The sequence below is a fragment of the Heliconius melpomene genome, chromosome 1 (genome assembly GCF_056956725.1).
Source record: "Heliconius melpomene rosina isolate 202511_hmr_F chromosome 1, ASM5695672v1, whole genome shotgun sequence".
NCBI classification, from domain to species: Eukaryota; Metazoa; Arthropoda; class Insecta; order Lepidoptera; family Nymphalidae; genus Heliconius; species Heliconius melpomene.
Genome location: NC_140389.1, coordinates 11,433,854 through 11,456,540, shown reverse-complemented (window position 1 = coordinate 11,456,540; position 22,687 = coordinate 11,433,854). Strand labels below are relative to the sequence as shown.

At 32.5% G+C, this 22,687-nt stretch overlaps 1 protein-coding gene across 6 annotated transcripts in view; it reads left to right on the top strand.

Moving 5' to 3' along the window:
* Window positions 1-22,687, top strand: part of by (focal adhesion protein tensin) — a 68,689-nt gene that overhangs the window by 21,000 nt on the left and 25,002 nt on the right. For 2 of the 6 annotated variants that reach the window (XM_085185386.1, XM_085185375.1), the window contains exons 4-5: window positions 9,553-9,621; window positions 17,949-18,119. In XM_085185386.1, the coding sequence (XP_085041512.1) occupies window positions 9,553-9,621; window positions 17,949-18,119 (240 nt within the window). Of the gene's footprint in view, window positions 1-12; window positions 213-954; window positions 1,233-9,552; window positions 9,622-13,226; window positions 13,525-17,948; window positions 18,120-22,687 lie in introns of those variants that run through there. The other 4 variants (XM_085185414.1, XM_085185404.1, XM_085185395.1 and 1 more) reach the window with 4 other exon arrangements.

Genomic DNA, 22,687 nt, shown 5'->3' with positions numbered 1-22,687 from the left:
GAGCAGTGTGGACGCGCGCGCCGACCGGCCTACGCGCACGCGAAATACCCTCGCGTCTTTGTAATACATTGCGAATTACTATTTTCACACAAAATAGTTAATATGGTCTTTAAATAAATCTTTCCGTGGGTCTTTGTGTTGATATTGGTAGAGTCTAAAATTTACTGGTTGTTATCGTATAACACTTATATGATTTACATATGAAATAACAAGTAGGTGAAATATTATTAGCTAAATAACTTTAAAGAAGACAATATATTCTTAAATTGGTTTTACTTAAAGTTATATTTATATTTTTTATTGAATCTGTGCCGGTAACAGCAATTACCGGAAGTGCTATTTGTTATTAAACGTAGAGTTACTTAACTGACCATTCAGTTGCTCATTCATAGATAAGTGAAGTTTTAATTAAGTAATTCTTTCTTTTTTGCTGTGATGTAATCTATTTAATTAAGACATAATAACTAAAGATTTACTGGTAATGTTTATGAATTATTATAAATAACATTATTTAATTTTGTTAAAGATAATATGCTTACACATAAACGACATTGTAAATTATATGTTTTAAAACAAATAACAACTCTTTTAACATTCAAATTAATATTAAAATAACAAGTCCTAGAAAATACTTGACAAAGTAGAGTTACGAGACATGCAATAAATAATTCCTTCCGCCTTGTATAGCTAGCTTAGTCTAACACTTTACTCATGCAAATACATGCAAAATAGTAATAGCTAACGTTCAAGGTGATTGTGATATATTATCAAATAAAAATAGAATGGATTCGTTGATAATTGTCGACGACGATTGCGCGATATCCGATAAGTGTGTTATGTTTTTGGAGTTTAGCGATAACTTACGTACTTGAGTCACGTATGCCATTTCAAAACTAACAGGTGTACCGCTCTATTGAAATATCAATATTAAATATTTAATTTATTGTATAAGTTGTTATAATCAATCTCTCCTTACATCTCTCTCTTTACATATTAACTAAGAGTAAGAATTTTTCTGTGCTCTACTTTAGGTCTTGTGAATGTTATACTAGTGATAATGTGAAGTGAAGTGACAAGTATTCTTAATGGAAACTCTACTATTCATGATATATCTACCCGCAATAATTGATCAGTGAACTTCCACAAGATTAACATTAGTTTTTCAGTGAGAAATGTATCGTAACAATCGCCTTGGAAGCGGTAGCACTTCTTCCGGAAGCTCCGAATTATGGGTATGTAACAAGATAATTAATAATTAATTTCAAAATTATTTACACGATATGGTAACATAATTTATATGGGAAATACATTTTATAAGCTTTATATCAACTTAGATATTTGAGTATTATTTCTCTATATAAACGTCGAATGAATGTTAAACATTGTAATATTTAGTTCGTTTCGCTAGACGCGGCCCTACCACGTGAACGCAAACGCTCTTAGTTCAATACACTGATATAGGCGAAGGTATTTTATACCCTGCGAACAAATAAAATGGCAAGAACACGACTTGGCTTTGAAATACTCGGGTCATATGACACTGACACCGGCGCTGCTTGGTATCTCTTGTGTCAGGTTCCCATGCATGCATGCATACTAAATGCCAACTAAAACACATCACTCGTTCTACCATTTATATACAAAAATATTTAATTTACACATTGTTTACATCAAATCACAATGACTAATCCTTCATGGACGAAATAGATAAAATAAACGTAATCTTATTAGAAGAATTCATATGTTTTTAATGATAAAAGTTAGTTGTTTCGTAACACAATTTAATTGATAATTCTTATATTGTAACAAATGTTATGTAAATATTTAGGTGTTTGTTCATAGTTCAGAATAATAAATACTTACATATTTATATAGATATATCTAAAAGAGTATTTGTATAAAATTTCAGTAAATGTTTAAACACTGTTCCCAGTACAGCATGCAGTACATCGCCCTTTAAGGAGATAAAATTAATCTAGTACGTAAGTCAAAAGTGGATACAGTGATTCAGTGTTAGAGTATGCTCGGCCGGTCAGCTCGCCCGAAGCACGAAGGGCCCGGGAACAGATCTTACATGCTTCATTGGATCGACCGCTAACAAGCGGTTTAACTCGCAATTTGAATAATTATAGTTTTCCAATTGGCTAAGCATACACCTACAATTATAATTTTAGACGCTATAACAATTTTAATATGAATTTATGGCCGCAAGCTCGGTCAGAAGCCCGGGAAGGCTAATGCTCTGGTATTCTGAATTACAAAGCTGTTTTACGTTTTGAATATAATTTCGAAGTAATTATTTCATTATAATTGCTATCATGACATTGTAAATGTCATTTTCATTAATTTATTGTAATGCGATGTGTGAACTTTGATGTTGTGAATTTGTGTAAAAGTATAAAAATACAATAATATATTTTTTTATAAATTACGTATAAATTTATAAGCGAGTAAATGAGGTCCGTATAAGATGCGTAGTTTTCGTAGATCGCTTTGTTGACTTGCCAAACCGGTGGCTCATTAGTTGGCATGTAAATACGGCATCTCGAGATCAAATCAGCTTTTAGAGGACGTGTTTAGTTATATGACTATAAGATATCGGTGTTTTGGTACTTTTATATCATGAAAATGATCGTAAATTCATTAAAACTATTACAAATTTACCATACTAATTACTATTTAGTATAATTAATTATGTACATAATCATAAAGTAAGTCGTTTCCCGAGCGTGAGTTGCCAAGGGGTTTTATCTATCTGTCTATCTATCTTTAATTCTACTATGATGAAACAGGAAAAAAATGTGTCTGTATATTTATTTGTAAAAAAAATAAGTAGGAAAATTTTCTCGTAATCATAGTATACGTTTAATCAATTTATATTTTTGTCTGCTGCCTTCTGAACTGAACGGATTTTCAATATAACTTTTGGTTGTTTAGATATTAGGATTGGGTAGGATCTTGAATTTTTTAAGACTGGCCCATATGTAGATCTATAGTAGATCGAAATTCCATACAAACGAAGTTAAAAATAGTAGTATAAATCTGAGGCCCTATTTTGTTTGCAGTATCCCATCCGAGAAAAGATTGTTCCTATTTGAACCCAATGTTATGACGGAAAATGTGATTTTTTTTGACATATCTACATTGACTGTTATCTGTATTTAATAAGTTTATAAAATATTAAGGAATTAATTGTATTAATAGTAATTATTCCTATTTGAAACGAAAATTTAGCTTTTGTTTAGGTACATATTAGAATATGTAGGAAGTGTAAAGTTATAGGTAAAAGTTTAAAAATCTGAAAATATAATTATGTTAACCACTAAAAATAATAGATGTTAGATTTACGATATTTAAAAAAAAAAGGATATTAGATTTTCATTTATGTTAATTTAAATCATTTATAACATAAATAAGTTACTTAACTCGTTATATCTGCTTGTAATTGCTTCCTAACTGCAATCAACGGAATGAGTGAACACGTTTAACACCTGACTGCACATTTGCCTAGATTGATACGAGCCGCGCCAGCAATAAGCACCTATATGCCATTAAGTTATATAATTTATTTAAAACTGGTATTTACTTAAAATCGTGGTGCCGCGGTTCGATAGCGACTGACTGTAAACGCAATGGTTGTAGGTTCGAGTCCGAGAGATTTTTTTTCCGCTCTCATATATAAAGCGAAACGAAACCAATAAAATGAGAAACGGAGTGCCTTAACTCTTAACACTAAATGAACCTTTGCCTATGCGGAAAAAAGCGTGAGGTCGCTTAATAATATGTGCAAAGGATGACGTCAAAATTTAGCTGTTAATATTTTATTGGTATAATAAAACATTTTGTTAACTGATTTGTGAGACCGGCCATGACTCACAAAATTTAACGCTTTAACCATTTGTATGCAGAAAATGCTCCATGCGGAAACCACTGTGGCCATTTCATGTAATGCTGACTATATATACATGGATATTAAGTACGTTTACTACAACTTAGTTTAAAAATATCTAATTTTTATTATACCGTCATACTCGCCCAAGTAAATATGTATGATTGTATGGATTGTTTTAGTTTCATATTTAACTGGAAAAAACTTCTTAACATTTATTCTACATATTTTCTAGCAGCTTCACTTTTTTCCCCACTTAAGCGTGTATAACATACTTCGGCCTTCAAAATATATTATATATTGCTTACAAAATACATAATATAGTATTCTGAAATAACTGTGCACTTTTATATATAAGTGCTACAATTGCAGGCAATTTGGAACGCTATCGTGGAGCGGATATTTGAAATGTCAACCTATTTCCAGATATTTTACCTTCCTCTGGAACATTAATTTTATGGAGGGAATAGCAATTGTAGAGACAAGTTGCTTTCTCACAACACACGACCTGAAGTAACTCTCACGTTTTACCTATAAAAAGCATAAATTGTTATTTAAACAGACTTAATAAACAATAACAAATAACATAGTTTAGCTATAAATTTTCAACATGGTATTTATTAAAATTTTCTACTATTATTCAGCTTAAAATTAATTAGATTAATAGCGACAATTTATTATTTTAAGTAATTCTTTACTTTACATTTTAAATGAGAGAGATCCTAAATTTATTGATGTTAGTTTATTCGGAACACTAAAGTCGTAAAACGATACAAGACTTTTAACATTGAATCGCCGAACCCACGGGAGAAACGAAGAAACGAAATCTCTTAACATTATTTTCTCTCTAAATATTATCTACCATGCTATTTCCTACATACGGAACATGCGTGATGCTGAAAAAAGGGTTACGTAAAATGAGAGTTAAGCCAAATTATACACATACAAACATTACCAAAATTTTGACATTAATGGACGAACATTAATGTATAAATAATTCGGGTCGTGTGAATAAAAGCAATTTAAAATAATATCGGCAGGAACTTCAGAGAGTGGCTGTTTGTTTTGCAAAACAAATATATAATGTGGAAACTTTGCTTAGCCTCGTTCACTCTGCCGCGGACGGTAGAAGGCAGCAAACATTTGCTAGAAACCTCGTCCGCGGCTTCTGGCCGCATGTTCATGACTTTGCTTATTAGTTATTAGCTTGTTATCAACTATTGAAACACTGACACAATTGTATATGTAGCGTAGATATTTATTTTGTTCTTTAGAGAAAAAAAATCAGCTTCACGTTGAATCCCGCATTTGGCAGGGCAGGTAGAGGGAACCTAGTGTTAAGGCTCAAAAAACCTAGTGTTAAGGATCAAAACCATAACCAGTCACGTTTATAGTCACACTTTGTGCGGGATACAGCGTGAAGCTAATTAAATTTTTTTAGTTCTTTTGGACCACTACTGGAACATATAAATGACATAGTAGCTAACAGATTAAAAGTCTAGGATATTTGAGTTTAATTACTCTGTATTAAATATTATATTTTAACAATGGCAATCACGTTAAGTTGGCGTAACTAATTTTATATTACAAGCCCTCACTGGTACAAGAATACAAATAAGTTTGAGTTATATAATATGTGCGGCGGTAATATGCTTTGTCTTATACTTAATCTAAAAATAATAGGTGTTGTTACATATAATTGTAGCTGTTATAACAATAGTACAAATTATAATGCTAGGAGTGGTCAATTTTTATTATTTTTACGCATCTATTTTACTGGGTGGTACACAGAGAGAGCAATAAATATTAGCACTAAATATGTTCATGGAATACAAAATTTCATATATTTCGGAAATATTTCTTGTATAATTTTTAAATTTTAAAGTTTTATTTATATTCTCCTCTGAGAGGGGACGAACCCAAAACTGTTGTATGTATTGAATTTCTAAATTATGATCAAAAACTTTTTAACGATACTATCGAAACGATAGACTGGTTAATTGTACATAAATATCATTACTGAATACTAGATATTATGTTTTTATTAAAAACTGGGTGCCAAATTAATTAAATTTAATAAATAAGTAAAAATAATATGTAATTGCAAGGATATGAGATTCACGGAACATTCTCTCACACAATTAAACATTTAACAACGGTAACTTTCATATCGCTAATAACAATAAAATATATTTTAATATGTTAATTACTTAAACTCCTTTCGAGTTTTATATTCCTAAATTATTGTTTACACACATTTAAACATTCGCGTATGTATGTATATATGTGCTCCAGTTTGGTGTGATGCTACCACTACATCCTGGTCGAGATGATAACGAACTCCAAATGCATATCAGACAATCAACCATAAAACGATAATAACATTTCACCTTAAATATTTTATTTAATTCCTTTAAAAACTAAATGTAAGAGTATGCAAGCGGCGCGCGGCGTCTTGGAATTCGTGCGCACGCCTGAAGTCAACTTACTAAATTGATGTGTTTGCGGCGGCTTTTGCATCAAAAAGATCTGTAAATGCATAATTTATCTCACAAGACTTTCATTCAAATGAAGTAATAAATAAGTTTAGTTCAGCGGACCATTTTAAAACTTTAATTAGTCATTTAGAAGTCAAGTAGGTAATAATAACATTTATGTGTGTTAATTCTGATGAGCTTTGAGGATTTTTTGTGATAATAATTACTTATTATATTTTATTATACATTTCACCTTAAAAAAAGTTGCCGAAATAAAACAAACATTTAATTAAAAATACAAAATTTAATTAAGTTGCGAGGCGTACAAGTGTTGCGGAATTATATTGAATTGTCAAAGCAGAATGTGGCCGTTGATTGGAACCCAGAGAGCCTTATAATTATTAAGAACATGTTTACAAATTGCGGTCGAACTGGCTGACAGTTAATAGTCCCGGGTGTCCACTACAGGACATTTAAATTATAGACTTTCGTGACTTTCAAAAAGCCTTTGACTGACATAAGCGAAATTCGATTATATTTTGGCAAACTTAAACTACCGTTAAATTAAGGAACTACATTCTTAAAGTGATGAAATTACGTTTGAGATATTTATATATTATGGATAACAGGAAATTGTCTATGATAATAAGCAGTACTAACGTTGCGATTTCCTGATTGACCCAATAAATAGCTTGGCGAGTGGGGGCCTGTTGTCGATCAAGTAACACGAATGAGGGCGATTGCCGACTCCAGACCAGGGAGTGGAGCGCTGGGTTTATTTTTACGGCATTGCGGCATGTGGAGTGGTCGAGCTTCTTAACGAACCTCGCTAAATTCAGTTCATAAACAATCCTTTACTGTGTTTTCATCATGTACTGCTCGTTGCGTTACTCTGTTAACTTTATTTCGCACCCATAGGTATATGTTATTTGTTAATTTTCTCTGTAATTGTAACACAGAGAGAATGGGCGGCTGGTACGTTATTATAGTGAGGAAACAGTTGTCAAAGTCTTTCGATATCAGTTGTATTATTAAAAATTATCTTTTATCTTATTATCTTCAATTTCATAGTTTGCGGTATTTCTTATAGTAGTAACGAAATTTAATGTAACGATGGAGAACGTCTTATTGAAATGATAAAGTAATTATGTATTTTAAATATTTATGTATATTATTATTTATATACATTATTATATTTATAGGCCGTTAGGTGTATTCTGTTATTCGAAATTCTAAACTCTACCGCAAAAGTTGACTGGTTGTGGTAACACTTGATAGTTTTTGTTTTATCCTTTTTATTTTAGAAAAATATGTAAATAACTTCTTGTAGGCGGATTAACTGTGTCACAAATGTAATGGATTGACTTGATATGTTTTTTTAAGCTTCCCGCTTCCCATACAAAGCATGATAGGCAGAGGGAATATGCTAACTTAGTGTTAAGACACTCCATTCCCATTACTACACTTTCGTTCCCCATTTTCCGCCGAATTCTGGAGGCATGGAGTGATAAGTAGCGGATGTTAACGCCACGCTTCGGCCACCTATCAGAACGAGGAATTGAAAATATTAAAAAATGGAACTCGAGTGGAATGTAACCCATAACCCATCGCGATTACGGTCGCACTCTTGAACCTCTTCGCCAGGACTGGTATTTTGACATGTGGTATTTTGACGACTCATAAAAAGTCATATATAAAGCTATTTATTTACTTTCAAGTAAGCTAAGAAAATGGTGGCCTTTCACATAGTTCACATGACTGTATACTGTACTTAATAGGGATCTTAAGGGAAAATGTAAACTTTCGAACTTCGATTTGTAGTGTTGAGAAGTGTTGGTACACATTATGGTAAAGCAATCGCATGGCGGATATGGGAGATATCGTGCAGACAATAACCACAAATTACCGCCCTGAACAACTTAAACCACAAGATAGCAGATAAACCTGTATTTGACATGATGTAGGGCTCGTTACTCACATTTTCCAAATGATCCATATTTTTTTATTGTAATGCTGAAAATCAAACTCGTTTTAACGTCACTGAATATCGGTTGGCACACGCATCAGTGTAACGATGATTACAGAATTGAAATAACTGGGTGTTTCTATACTGTGTTATATCTGGCTACCAGAGCCAGAACTTGAGGATATATATCTTCTATATATTTTGCCAGTGAAATAATTTATAACTTTATGTTAGGTAATTTTATATTTGTGTTCCATAAAAGGATACACAAGCAAAACCTATATAGTAAAAGATCTCATTGCTGCGGAAATGTCAGTGCGCTTACATTTACAATACATACATAGTCAATGATTAAATATAACCTAAATTTAAGCCTTTTTGTTAGACAAACTTTACCAAAACAATATATGATGTATTTGTTTCTTATAGAAAAATAACATTAAAAATCACGCTGTATCCCGCACACAGCAGAGTAAGTAGAGGGAACCGAGTGTTAAGACACTCCGCTCCCCACTTTACGCCGAATTTTTCGAGGCATTGTCTCTTGAGTGGCGGAACTCAACGTCAAGCCGACATTTATAAATATATGTATATCAATTATATAATATATTTGTTTGTTATTGATAAATAACAAAATATCGTATAGTGCCCGTAGCCTACATTTAACTGGCTGGACGCCAGGGTCGTTTTAAGGCAACCTTATTGTGAGCCAATATTAAGTTTAGACAACTCACGTAACATTTCATTCTAATATAGTATGAAAGTCGCATAGCTATTATAAACGCACCTACCTATCTACCAGTTCCTGCTTTTACTTACATAAGTAGAGTTTCTATAGCATTATGATATCGAGGTTCATAATACGCAGGAAAACTTTAGCAGCTGGAGGTACCTAGAAATAAAATGCAGACATGGACATTGTGCTGCTCCGTCGCTTTTCTCCTTCGGGTGCTATTAACCCACTTACTCGTTTGTGATCCACGAATCTTTTGTTATAAGATAGTTTGACAAGATGAGCGTATACTTTTATTGTTCTTGTGGGCAAAATACGGCAACTCTTTCGTACTTTTTCAACAAGTATTATGGTTTTTTTATATACAAAAATAAAATTTTAGGGATTTTCACATAATTCTTAATTTTTACGTCTTTTTACTACATATCTATTTTATGAGTATAATTTTTATATTATAAAAGTTTATTTACATAATTTATTGTTTCAGATATCGAGCGCAATCGAGGTCTCGGATCCAGCCAATTCGACGGAGGTATTACAGCGACTACAAAATACTGTAAGTTATCTTTATAAATTATAATGTCATTTTAAAGTATTATTTATTTCCTTGGCACATTCCTTTATATTGTAATAACAAAAGAAAAAAAATAATATAAACCTGTAGATACTCATATTATGTATTTATTTTGTACATTGGCCGACCTTTTGGTCAAGTTTAGTGTACCTATAGTTTGACTGCGAAGACGGATATCGTGAATTCGATCCTCAGAAAGGGTTATTTAATTTTGTGTGTATCTCAGTGTTATTAAACATACACACATATAACCTTATGAACAAGATCGCTATTAGTCGTTCAAAGCAAGCTTTAATAAGTATTACATGCATTAAGCTGAATGAAAAGATAAATAAATCATTAAAAACAATTACAGATATTTTTTAAATATTATATTTAAAAATTTAAAATTTAAAATTTCATATGAAATTTTAAATAGAAAGTACGCAAAATATATAAATATGTATCTATACACGCATGTTCTGTGACTTTACTGGATAGAAATAGGCAATAGGTATGTACCTACAGTTAAACAATGAACACTATTTCATAATTACGACTCTCGGTAGAGACTGTCATCTAGCTGCTAGAACTGGTTTCTTTATAACAATCGTAAAGTATTAGTCGAGTGTGGCAATGGATGTATATTCAAATTGTGCTTGCAAATCAAATCAGTAACCTTTAATAAGTGGGCATTGTCAATCTTTATATTATAAATATTTATTATATAATATAAAAATTACTAAAAACTTAATTCTTATTCATTAAAAAGTAATAGTGACTATGCTCTACGCTAACCGACCATTTTAGATATGTTGTGTTGTGGTTAGTGGGTTCGTTATAAATTATCCAACCAGACACCAGACTGTTAAAGCAAAACACAAATATAATATTATCAATTAATAATTTTCGAGTGGATTCACTAGTTTTACTGTTATTATAAATTGACATAAATTTTAAGTACTCAAAATAAATATGTAATGAGCATGGTTTGAGTTTGAAAAATGTTTTTTTAAGATATAAACAAATAGTAAACAAAAGTGTTTCGCCTTTGTGTAACTAAAACTTTGCAATTTCGAAGCATGTCACAGAAGATTATCAACTTTCGTGTATTCAGCTCACTGAATATCCTCTTTATTATAAGCTTGTTATCTGATACGAAGTGCCGTTTGTGGTTGGAAATTGCTGGTTGTATGCACTTCCATTATGATTATGATAATGGAACGTGAATAAGAAAGCTGCGCGCCAGACATGGTGTCAAAATGTGGCTTGCGTTTACAAAATAACTCCTTATTTATTTTTCTCATATTATTTTTAACTAACGAAACTATTGTCTAACATGTAAACAAAATGGCGGACGGTCCACTGCTTCTAAAATTGTGGATTCGATATGTTCTTTTTGTACTAGTTAAGAGCGAATGTGCAAAAACAGTAAACCATAACGTAATATATTAACAATATTTTATAAAATTTGCTGTTAAAATAATTATAGTTATAGAGTTAAACAAATTTGTAGCCTATGATAGTGTGAATTACTGAAGGAAAAATAAACGTATCACGAGGAGGATGTTAAATAGACTACAAATATTAGTAAGTTCACACAGACATGATACTGCATTCCTTAGGTATATGTTTTCGTTCCCATTGGTTTAGGGGTGGGCCTTACGGATAACCACTAAAAGATTTACCTGTTACTTAGTCGAATATGACACTTATACGGCATCTTTGTTGGACAGAGGTTCCCAGACAAATTGGGATAATTTTGTACATTTAAAACACTTTTTCATTATATTTTTAACATTTTTTAAGTGTTATTCCACACTTAGAAAAGAAAAATACTTTTTTAGAAACAGAATATTTTAACATTGTGTGGTTTGAACCCGTGCTTCTTGGAAACCAACTAACTTGGACGGTTTCCAAGAGGCACTGGTTCAAATCCCGTTACCTTACATTTTTTATGTATCGAAAAAAGAATTTTTATTATAGTTAAATCTTTTTCCGTTCGTTAAGTGACACCACGACAAGTCGATAGATGATAATAAAGTAGTGTTATAAAGACTGACAGAAAGTCATTAGTTATTAAATTTTATTCCTTAGTATAGATTCTTATGCTTGAACAATAGAAATATCATCAATAAAGTCACATAAATTCAATGCATAGTTGTAATGATTGAGACAAATGAGACACTCAGGGCTGAGCTCAGAAGTTGCAATATATTACAATTATTGCGTACAATGAAATATATGCGAAGATTCTGAGTTGGATGAATTCAGATACCTGCTTTAATGGCTGTTGATTGTGTATTTATTCCTAATTTATACTCGCTGTAAGAATGATCGTAGGTACATCATTGTTGTTTTGAACTGATTCCCATGTATTTGTATGTATTGGTATCTTTGTTCTTTTGAAAAGTAATCTAACAAATAAATTTACAAATACTATTATTGGTATCTTTGTAATAATTGCTTATGGATTATCATTGGTAACAACATATTGGCAGCACGGATTAATTGTGACGGTTTCGGGGAGTATATAATAAATTATTGGGATTATGGATGTATAATAGCTGGTATTTAATATTTCTTATTAGAACAAAACTGTACTTAGTTGCAAAATATGCTAAGATTTATTATATTTCAAGATATGATATATATGCAAGATCTTAGATTTATCAGAAGTATTACATCTTAAAGACGTCGAGAAAAGAAGATAGCAAAAAACCTTTCACCAATAAAGATAAAATTTTACATTTAATTTCTTCCCAGTTGCTGCGGGCGTATTTAATTTGCAGATCGCGATTGTGAGCAATGTTACAATCAATTGTGGATTTGTAAATTTTTGTCCCAAGTTTAGGTTGCATTTTCTTCAGACGTAGATTATATTTCTTATAATTTTGTCTCCTTGGATAATAATATATTACAAATTAAGATATATATTTGATCTTTTAATTATTTACATAGTGCTATAAGGCAGCATAGTTATTTTATACGCTTTATTTATTTAAAGCAAATTTAAGATAATTAATTTAAGTGATATGAGCGCTCTATATTTCTAGATACATGTAAAAAAAATTGTTCATCATTCATCAGTTCAAATCAGATATTATGTTAATCAAAAAAACTATACGTTTTCTTAAAATATGCTTTAGTTTAAACAAACTGATTTGTGGCTTGCTGTGCCTTCATCAATATTCTAGTAATTGGCATAAATGTCAAATGCAGGCCTATAGATTCTAATATTAGTATATTGTTTATGGTAACACCGGATGTTTTACTGCACTCGTAATTTTGTGCGTAGACGCATAATTCAGTTACTGGTACGGAAACGGATGTTGGAAATGACATGTTCTGCAAAACCATTCAGAGTACACATGTAGGTCTTGTTTATTTCCATGGGAAACCAATACAAAGTTTGTAGAAATTTCTCATCAGTATAGGAAAAATGGATATGAAGTTTCACTAACATTTCTAACGTAGATATTATTTATTAGTAGATGTTTGTTTAAAGTGCGTTTGTTGACGTTATACTCGAGGGAGCCAATAGGTCGCGCTCCCGGTGTGTCGCGGCTCGCGAAGGTGGCGCGGTGGCGGTGGGTGCTCGAGCGGAGCAGGGGCAGTGCGCGGCGGGCGCGCGACCGTATCGCACTACGATGTTACCGCATGCGCGCACAGATTAAATGGCGCGAAAATATTCTATATCATTTATACCTGGCTTTTTATTAAAAATGTTATTAAAAGTGCACTCGTCTTTAACAAATAAGTAATGATACGTTTCGCCAACTACAAGGAGAGGTGACTTGTGGTGTAAACTCCCGTTGAAAGATGAAACTGTTCAAGAGGAGGCTGTCGTTTACAGGAGATAAACAGAGACGAGTTTCCCATTCAGATGATCCTTTTGAAAATGAGGTACTTTTTCGTTGTACTTGTCGTTTTTAGATTAAAATAAAAACATTCAGATCAAATATTTGTTGAAATTTTAAACGTATCCCGAATTTTACATATGAATAATACAATGATCAACAAATAATAATTTTAAAGGTATGTTTGTACATGTAAATAACAACCGGTATTAACCGTCGAAACAACGTCAGCTCCGATAAGCGTTTCATTAGATTCTTTTCTGCACGTCAGTCGGCACGCCGAGTTTAGTATGAAATAAATTGAAAGGCAAGGTTATCTTATCATTTGAAGGCCACAGGTTACGTTCTTTGCTTGTTGTTATATTTGCAAATTAGAGTTATATCCGACCAGGGAACGTGATAATTGAAATCGCACTAGAATTCACCGACACCCATTAACTGTACATCTTTCTCGAAGATGGAAAACAATTTACGGTTTAGATGTATTCTTAATGACAAATATGATTAGATGATTAAAGAGTTTTCTTAATAATAATTATGTTACCTTTTAAATGTCTATATAGTCGCAGTTATATTATAGTAATCATATTTTTTTAATGTAAAATTTAAACGAGTGTAGGTAAATGACTTTTTTACAATCAATTGGTTGTTTATACAGATGTTTTAATCTACGTATATCTGTGACCTGTGTGTACGTTCGACAAATAGGTTTATTATAAGTCAACTACAAATACATTTAAATTTCATCTACCTAAACCTAATACATTATTGTAAATGTTTTTTAATTTGCATAACATAACTAGAAAGTATAGTTGTAATACTTTTTATATTACTTTCAAATTCAATAACTTATTACTTTGGTTGCTCGAACCCCACGCAGTTGACGCTTAAAATGTTGATGGTTAGGTGTCAAATGTCAATTGAACGAGAAGCCATAGAACAGCAATGTTGCTCTCTAATCTCTATAAGTAAACAGTAATACAAAACTCGGCATTCATTCCTCTACATGTGAATTTGGTATACCTATTTGTTTTGAAAATTATTGAAAAAAAGTAAAATAAATGTGTTATACAATAAATTACCTAGTTGTTATTCTTAGTTAGATTAACTAAGTATACTTGCTCAATAGTAGACAATTACCATGTTTTCAATTTTTACAAGAATTCTTCAAAATTATCTATATTATTAAATATCCTTATATCATAATTTTTGTAGTGCTTGTATAATTCGTTCCTATTTTTATTTAAATTCTGTGTTGTTTGCCATGGCAGCCTTACTTTGTTCCAATTACTCTAAACTCTCGTACGCTCGCGCTATATTTGAAATTTGTTAAACTCTAGACACGAATTTATTAAACAAAACTATTGTTTACAACAGTACCTACGGGTTTAGCGTATTACGCAGTTACCAATGATTATTTATTAAATACGCTGCCTAATTAAGGTTTGACGAAAATACATATAGTGGAAATTGGAAAATTGTGAAGATAAAAAATAAATCAGCTTCACGCTGCATCACCCACACAGCAAGGTAGGCAGAGGGAACCTAGCGTTAAGACACTCCGTTCCCCACTTTCTGCCGAATTCTAGAGGAATAGCGGGTTGAGAGGCAGAACTCAACACCGCGTTTTGCCTCGACACCAGAGCGAAGAAATGGAAATATAAACATAAATAAATATTTCACTTCCTCCACTGGGGGTCGAACCCACAACCGTCACGTTACAGTCAAACCCTTGTGCCGCTGCGCCGCGACGGCCTCATTTCATTCTACGACAAGAAGATTATCACTGAACACGTTGTATTAGACGCTATCTCGTTCAACAATATAAAATTTTTAGTTAATAATAACATTTTTGTCCCGCCTATTCCTCTTATTGCTGCCAGAGGCAAATAATACGGGTAGGAAAAACTGGATCCGGCCGCCCATTTTGCTATCTGCCGCAGCAATCTCGCAGCTAGTGCCCCGATTGTCCTTGACCTCTGTTTATACTGCTTACTTGTGTACATTTATTCTTTAAGTGATATGATAACTTTTATCAGTGGGGAAACATATCGCAATAATGTTCTGGTTGCTGTTCTTAACCGTTTGCACATTCTGAAACGTATATGGAATTTAATGAATTAATTGATAAGATACTGTGATAAAAATTAATAGTCATTATGTTAAATTTAAAGCATGTCAGTGAGTAAATATTATTTACCGTTAGGTATTTTCAATTTTATACCATTATATATATACAGTATTTTAATTAAATTTTGAATATTGTTCTTTAGGAGTATAGTAATTATTTGCGTAAAGTAATTTATTTTAATTGTTTTCCACAGATACATTTTATCTTAAGTGGAACTAGACGTAATTAACACTTATATTCGTACTCTCTAATATCAACGATTTCTCTAGGAAGAAAAGCGAACAAACAAAGATGTATGTATTTGAATATTACTTACCTAAATACTTCTCATTTTAAATGCTAATGTGTATTTAAATATGAAAATTATATGTGATGGCCACTACCTCATTGAGATTATATAAAATTATATAACAACAGGTTGAAGGGTCGAGGCTAAATAACAATTATCGTAGAATAAATATAAGTTTTTTAATGATATTTTACATAATACATCTGTAATATGCTCTAGGTTTATTACTTTTAGTCCAATGTGTGGAAAGTAATAACCAAATGTGAAGTGCATAGGCATGCGCCCACGCATACTTCTGTTTACTTTTACAATATTCAATACATCCAGCACGTGGGTAGTTTATCACCTTATCTAAGAAGGTCAAATCTGCTATGATATTAATATAGAAAGTGGCTAGAAATAAATTAAATCATCTTTGTGTATATATACGTATATATAATACTAGTTACAAACCTCCATTTTTGCTATAGTTAAATATTTTAGAATATATTTTTGTTTTTCATTCCATGGTAAGCTAATCTTAGTATTACTTATCACACTTCGTTATCGTCCAAAATTACACAATACGTTATTAAGATCACCCAAATTAATGAAGTTAAAGTTACCGAACTACTTATTTGCATATTTTTTTAATCGACATCCGTAGTCGTAAATACTTACCTAATTAGTTGTTTATAAAGCAATTACAATGAAAATCACATTGATTAAAATCAGATTTACGTTGTGTCCCACATACAGTAGGGTATGCAGAGGGAACCTAGTGTTAAGACACTCCGTTCCTCATTTTTTGTCGAATTCTGGAGGTATTGCATGTTGAGTCGCGGAACTCAACGCCGCGTTTTGCTTAGACACCGGAGCGAAGAAATAAAAAAAAAATTAAATGAATATTTCATGTCTTCGAGTGGGGATTGAACCCACAACCAGTCGCGTTTACAGTCACAAACTTGTGGCCCTGCGCCGTGACTGGCCTCAAAATTACATTGATATTTATACATTATCTTAATTTATAGCTTATGTATTACTTCTATGAATACCAATAAATATCCTTCAAGGTATCAATCGATTTGCGTAAGGTTATCTATAAAATGATTTAAGCACGAGTATATGCTTCATTTATCTTTTAAGAGTTTTTTGATTGAAAATGCATTAGTAATGACTAAGCCCCCCTCGCGGTTTCGCCGTTTGATTTAATATTGAATATTTACTTGATATTAATTAAGTGGCTTTAGAGAAAATCCATTAATTATTTTAGTATGTATATTGTTATGCACTTAATAACGTTATTCAAATGTTTTAGGATTTTATTTGATTTTCGCTCGCAAAAAATTTTTCTATTTTCCGAATTTGATAACTGAGTGACATATGAGTGCCTATTGCATCTATCAAAATAAATAACACGATGCATTAGTATAGAAAATAGTAATTTGGTAAGATAAATATTAATTTGAGAATTTATGCAAAGTGTAAACTATGCTATGAGGTTAGGTGGCCACGACGTGCCTAGCGCCTTTTAAGATTAAACGCTGCAGTATCCTGTACGGTATGAGCGATGGACGTGGTCCGTAATACAAAGAAGTCCAGCTTAGAAGTTCCGCGCGTGACCAGAATATTGAATTCGTCTCGAGCGGCTATCGAGCGTCGACCAGCAAGGTACCTCTAGCGGCTCTCTCCGTCTACTGAAATCAATGTGAGGAAAGTGCCGCAAACCATATCGCATGTCTAAACAGTAATTACACGACAAACGGCACTTCTACATTCATTATCATTTTAACACGGATCTGAAAGCTCTTTGTTGGCCGCGAAACCTTTTTGAACGGCCCCTGAGCCCGTGAGCCCGTGACTATGTCCAGTTGCTAATAACACGCCTAATTATACAGTTTAGTTTTTGTACTAATTCAATTTACAACAGTTGAAAGTCTGACAGTGTTTTGAATAGACTTTTACACCTTTGATTTGTTTTATATAAGTAGTACATTAAATACACGTAAAAAATATAAGGATATTTTTTTAGGACACTAAGATAAATTAAATTTAATTATTTTTTTCGTAGGACAAAGCCAGATTTACGGATACAAGTTGGCAAATCCATCGAACGTGGGCTCGAAATGGAGACCCATTACAACTATCACCTCCACCGGCACGAGCTGAAAACACACTACCCTCTGCTACTTTACCTTCGCCACTCCGCAGCGACCAGAACGGCATCTACGATACGATTACGGTGAGTGATGTGACACTCTTTTATCGATGTTTTTTAATTGTATGACAGCAATTGAAGAAAAATGTATATGTACCTAACAGTAATAAATTTCGATTCTATATTTAAAATTTAGATTCTATATAAAAGTATGACATAATATACGACACCATAAAATTTTATGAGTAAATGCGAGAAATATAATATTCTTGCATGAGCATGTTACAATATGCACTACTACTTCCGACGAATCTCCAGTTACATCTCGGGACGAACAGTAAAGTGTGCAATTTACAATTTCTAAGACATATTCATCATGTGCTTTAAGAGAGTTTCTAAGCATACGCTCGAAGTAGAGTAGTTGCAGTTAGAGTGGTTATTTAGATAAATAAATAACGACTTGACGGACGTTATAATAATTTGAACGTAGTGGGCAGAAAATTGAATAAAATGACTGCAATCGTACGTCAGGTTCCGTCACGCGGCCGCCGCGCGCGCTCTCTGGGATAAAATGACGCAGGAGCCTGGCTACATTCAGCTATAGATTTGCATAAGGTGATTATAAATCATAAACTGCCGTCCAGCCACGGCTTAAGCACATTCACAAGTTACCTATTCCTGTTGTTCAGCTAATGTACCTTTGTGCTAGAGCGCTCGTAAACCAAGGGTTATTGCCCGGAAAGGGCCAGAGACCACCTTGACTTATTGTGAACAAGAATATTAAGTCTTTCTACTAAATCAAGAATTAAGATGCCCTTAAAACAAAAATCTTCACTAAACATTAGTTACTACGTCTCGTAATTCATTCATACACCCACTCGGTGCCCCCAAAGGTCGTTTTTTTACCGTTCACTCTTTTGTTTGTTTGTTTGTACAAATGTTTTTCTTTCTCATGGCATTCTAATTTTATTATAAAGATATTTTTTTTATATAATTTAACTACATATTATTATGAAATATTAGCATTATTGTGGTGGTATAGTACGACTTTTAACTTCCATTTGACAGGACAATGAGAGCAATGAACCATACTGTGATCATTCGATTCTAACTGAAGTGTCGGTTGCCGCGTTAATAAAATGTTTTGCCTTAAACTGTTTTCATCGTTATACATAACTAGCGGCCCGCCCGCGGCTTCGCCTGCGTAAACTACGTTATTATTAATTTATGTCTCCATGAGTACCTATGTCCTATAAGTAACGTCCATGCTAAATTTGAGACTCCTAGCATTTGTAGTAACAAAGTTTCATACAAACTTTCAACCCTAAAAACAACCCCTTAGAAGTCAAATATTACAAATTCCCATCTTAGCGAGCACCTACGTCCTATAAATAACTCCTATGCAAAATTTGAGATTCCCAGCACATGTAGTTTCTGAGATTTCGTGATGAGTGAGTGACCTGTCGATTTTATATATATATATAGACTAGCGGCCCGCTCGCGGTTTCACCCGCGTGAACTATGTTATTATTAATTTCTGTCTCCATGACTACGTCCTAGTGACGTCCATGCAAAATTTAAGACTCCTAGCATTTGTAGTAACGAAGTTTCATACAAACTTTCAACCCCAAAAACAACCTCTTAGAAGTCGAATATTGCAAATTCCCGTCTTAGCGAGTACCTACGTCCTATAAGTAACTCCTATGCAAAATTTGAGATTCCTAGCTCATGTAGTTTCTGAGATTTCGTGATGAGTGAGTGACCTTTCGATTTTATATATATAGATAACAATAATAATCAATTTAAATGGTTATTTAACTTAACAAGTAATAAAGTTTTTGTATTTTTCGACATTGTGTTATTATTTCAATATATTATATTATTTAAATAGTATTTAATACCATACCATTTATTTAAAATTTAAATAAATTATTTAAACATTGATTATTTAATTTCTTTGTAAACAAAATCAGTTTTTCTTTCTTAATAGTTTAAAGTAGAAATATGTGCATATTGCTTAAAATTAAACATTTGTATCGGGTCTATGTAAATTTGAATATTTACCCAGTTCAGTTCAGTTCTTAATTTATGGGGTTTGGAGCGTGCCAGTTGAGCACTAATCACTTCGCCAATGTCACGTTGTATGGAGAACACACGAAGGAGATGGTACGGTAAAAAAGAGATTATATTACACAATAGGAAAATGCATGTTAAAAAGAGGTCCAGTTAAAATACTGCCTTCACCTTGAATATTTATTGCAACCCGAAAATGAATATCATTAAATTGAAATCATTAAAGTCAACAATTTTTTACTTCCCAAAAATATCACGTGATACATAGAAAACGTCCTAGCGTGTTACGATTTTTCAAAGTAAAGAACTAACGATAGCCCCTCGTCCCAGGGAACGTGATTGCGGTGATGGCCTTATTGATGGTCGATCGGAACTCTTTTGCGCTAATGCGTCGATTAACGCGCCTATTCAAATATACCGACCCCTATATTGGAAAGCGAAGTTGAAACTCATGCGATAGAACATCAGTCTACGTTTTCCTGTTATTTATTATATTATCGATTATAATGATATAAGTTACCTATTGGCCTATGAGGTTGTCGTGGCGTGGGGGCGCAAGGGTGTAATTGTAACGCGGTAGTGGTTTCTATCCCCATTCGGCGGAGTGATTTATTATTTTAGAATATTTTCAGTTCTTCACTCTGGCATCAACGCCCGGCGTTGAGATCCGCAACACATATATAAAGTGAAGCTGTTCCGTTTTATTTTATGACTAGTGGACCCGAACGCGGCTACGCCCGCTTGAACTATACGAATATTTATTAAATATATTAATAAAATTATCTTCAGTTTTCAATAGAGACCTAATTTTGGGTGACGTTTTCTAACAACAAACTTTGAAAATCGTTGCTTACCAACGGTCGCATAGCGACGGTTGTTATTAACATGGCGGATGGGATGCACGTCAAATTAATAAGTATTTTAATATATTGGTATATATCGAAAATATTACAAATATGAGAAAAAAAAGTATCCTATGTTCATCCTGAGACTCTCAAGTATCTCTATATGAGTATTTTATCACAATTAAATTAGCGGTTTGACCCTGATCGCGTAAAAGACAAACAGACAGACAGAGTTACTTTCGAATTTATAATATAGGTATGGATATAAGCTTAAATAGAATACCTTTATATATACTATTTTAGGACAACAACTTAAGCGATCCTTATCCAAAAAATAACAGGCAATTTCTGAAGACACAAAATTAAATCTCCGAGAAAATCACACGACTTTCATGAATAAAAGATTCGTTCACGGAAAAGGTGATACGCAGATGAGGCTGTGCTTTAGCTTCTGCACTCGTGAATGAATAATTTAAGGTACTACCCCCTTTTCCTGAGTAGCAATACAAATTACTTTCAATATTGTTTGTATGTTCAAATCTGGTCTTACAAAACTAAAAATTATTAAAGAAAGATAAATGTCTTTAAATATTATATCCGACACCTCACTTGCCATTTATAAAAACCCTTGTTATGGTACAATTGAGTGATTTTTATTAAAATCGAGTAATTATCAAAGTACAAGTAAATGTATGAGCAAATTAAAAATCCTACGTATTTTTTAATTATATTAATTAGGCATAGTAAGATTAAAATGACATATTTACTTGCATAAGCTATAGAAGAGCCTGATAGTGTGATTTGCTATTGAGGTAATTAAATCTATTGTAAAAGTCTATAGTATTAAAGGATAAAAAGAAATCAATACTATGACATTACAAATAAGTAATTTAACTTTTGTGGATTACGTAAGATGAACGTCCATTCTGGAGAACAAGTACCTATTGCTAATGCGACTGTTTGGAATTTTAAATGCTTTCAAGGCTCGCCATAATGCGAGGTTGAGCATATTAATGTTCTGTGGATTTCTAAATACAGATGATCTCATTACAATGCAATATATGAAATACTATATTTATGTGTTGAGGTACGTCGTGGTGCAGGGGCACAAACGTGTTACTATAAACGAGAGAGTAGTGGGTACAATTCCCACAAGAGGAAATGAAAGATGTCATATTTTCATATCTTTGATTTGATGTCGAGGCGTATTTAGTATGTTCTGACCAAAAGGGATGGTTTTCGGATGTTAATGGATGGATGGACGGATGGATGTTATATTCAAAACAATAACTCTTAAGAAAAAGAAATATATGACAAAATAACTGAGTATACAATTCTTAAAGTTAGTTAACTTTGCAAAATTTGTTAGTACCTTGAATAAAGGAATCTAAGTATTTTTTTATGATGTCATTCGTCTGGCGGATTCGAGAATCTTGTTTCCAGTTTGTCCGTGAAGTCATAAAACACGAGTTAATGGTTAAACATGAGCAGCCGCGGATGATAAGTAGACATAGGCAGCAGTCGTAAAGAGCATGTACCTATCATTAACATTAAGTGGTTTTGCGAGGTTATTACTTTTATTTTTAGTAATTTTTTTATGAATTTGCAAACGTTCTTATAAACATAATAATCGTTATTCATTAGATATCTATCATTCCTTATTAAATCTTTTTTATTAAGGAATGATATCTGTTGATGATCTATTTACTTTTTATAATTCCATTTATAGCTGTG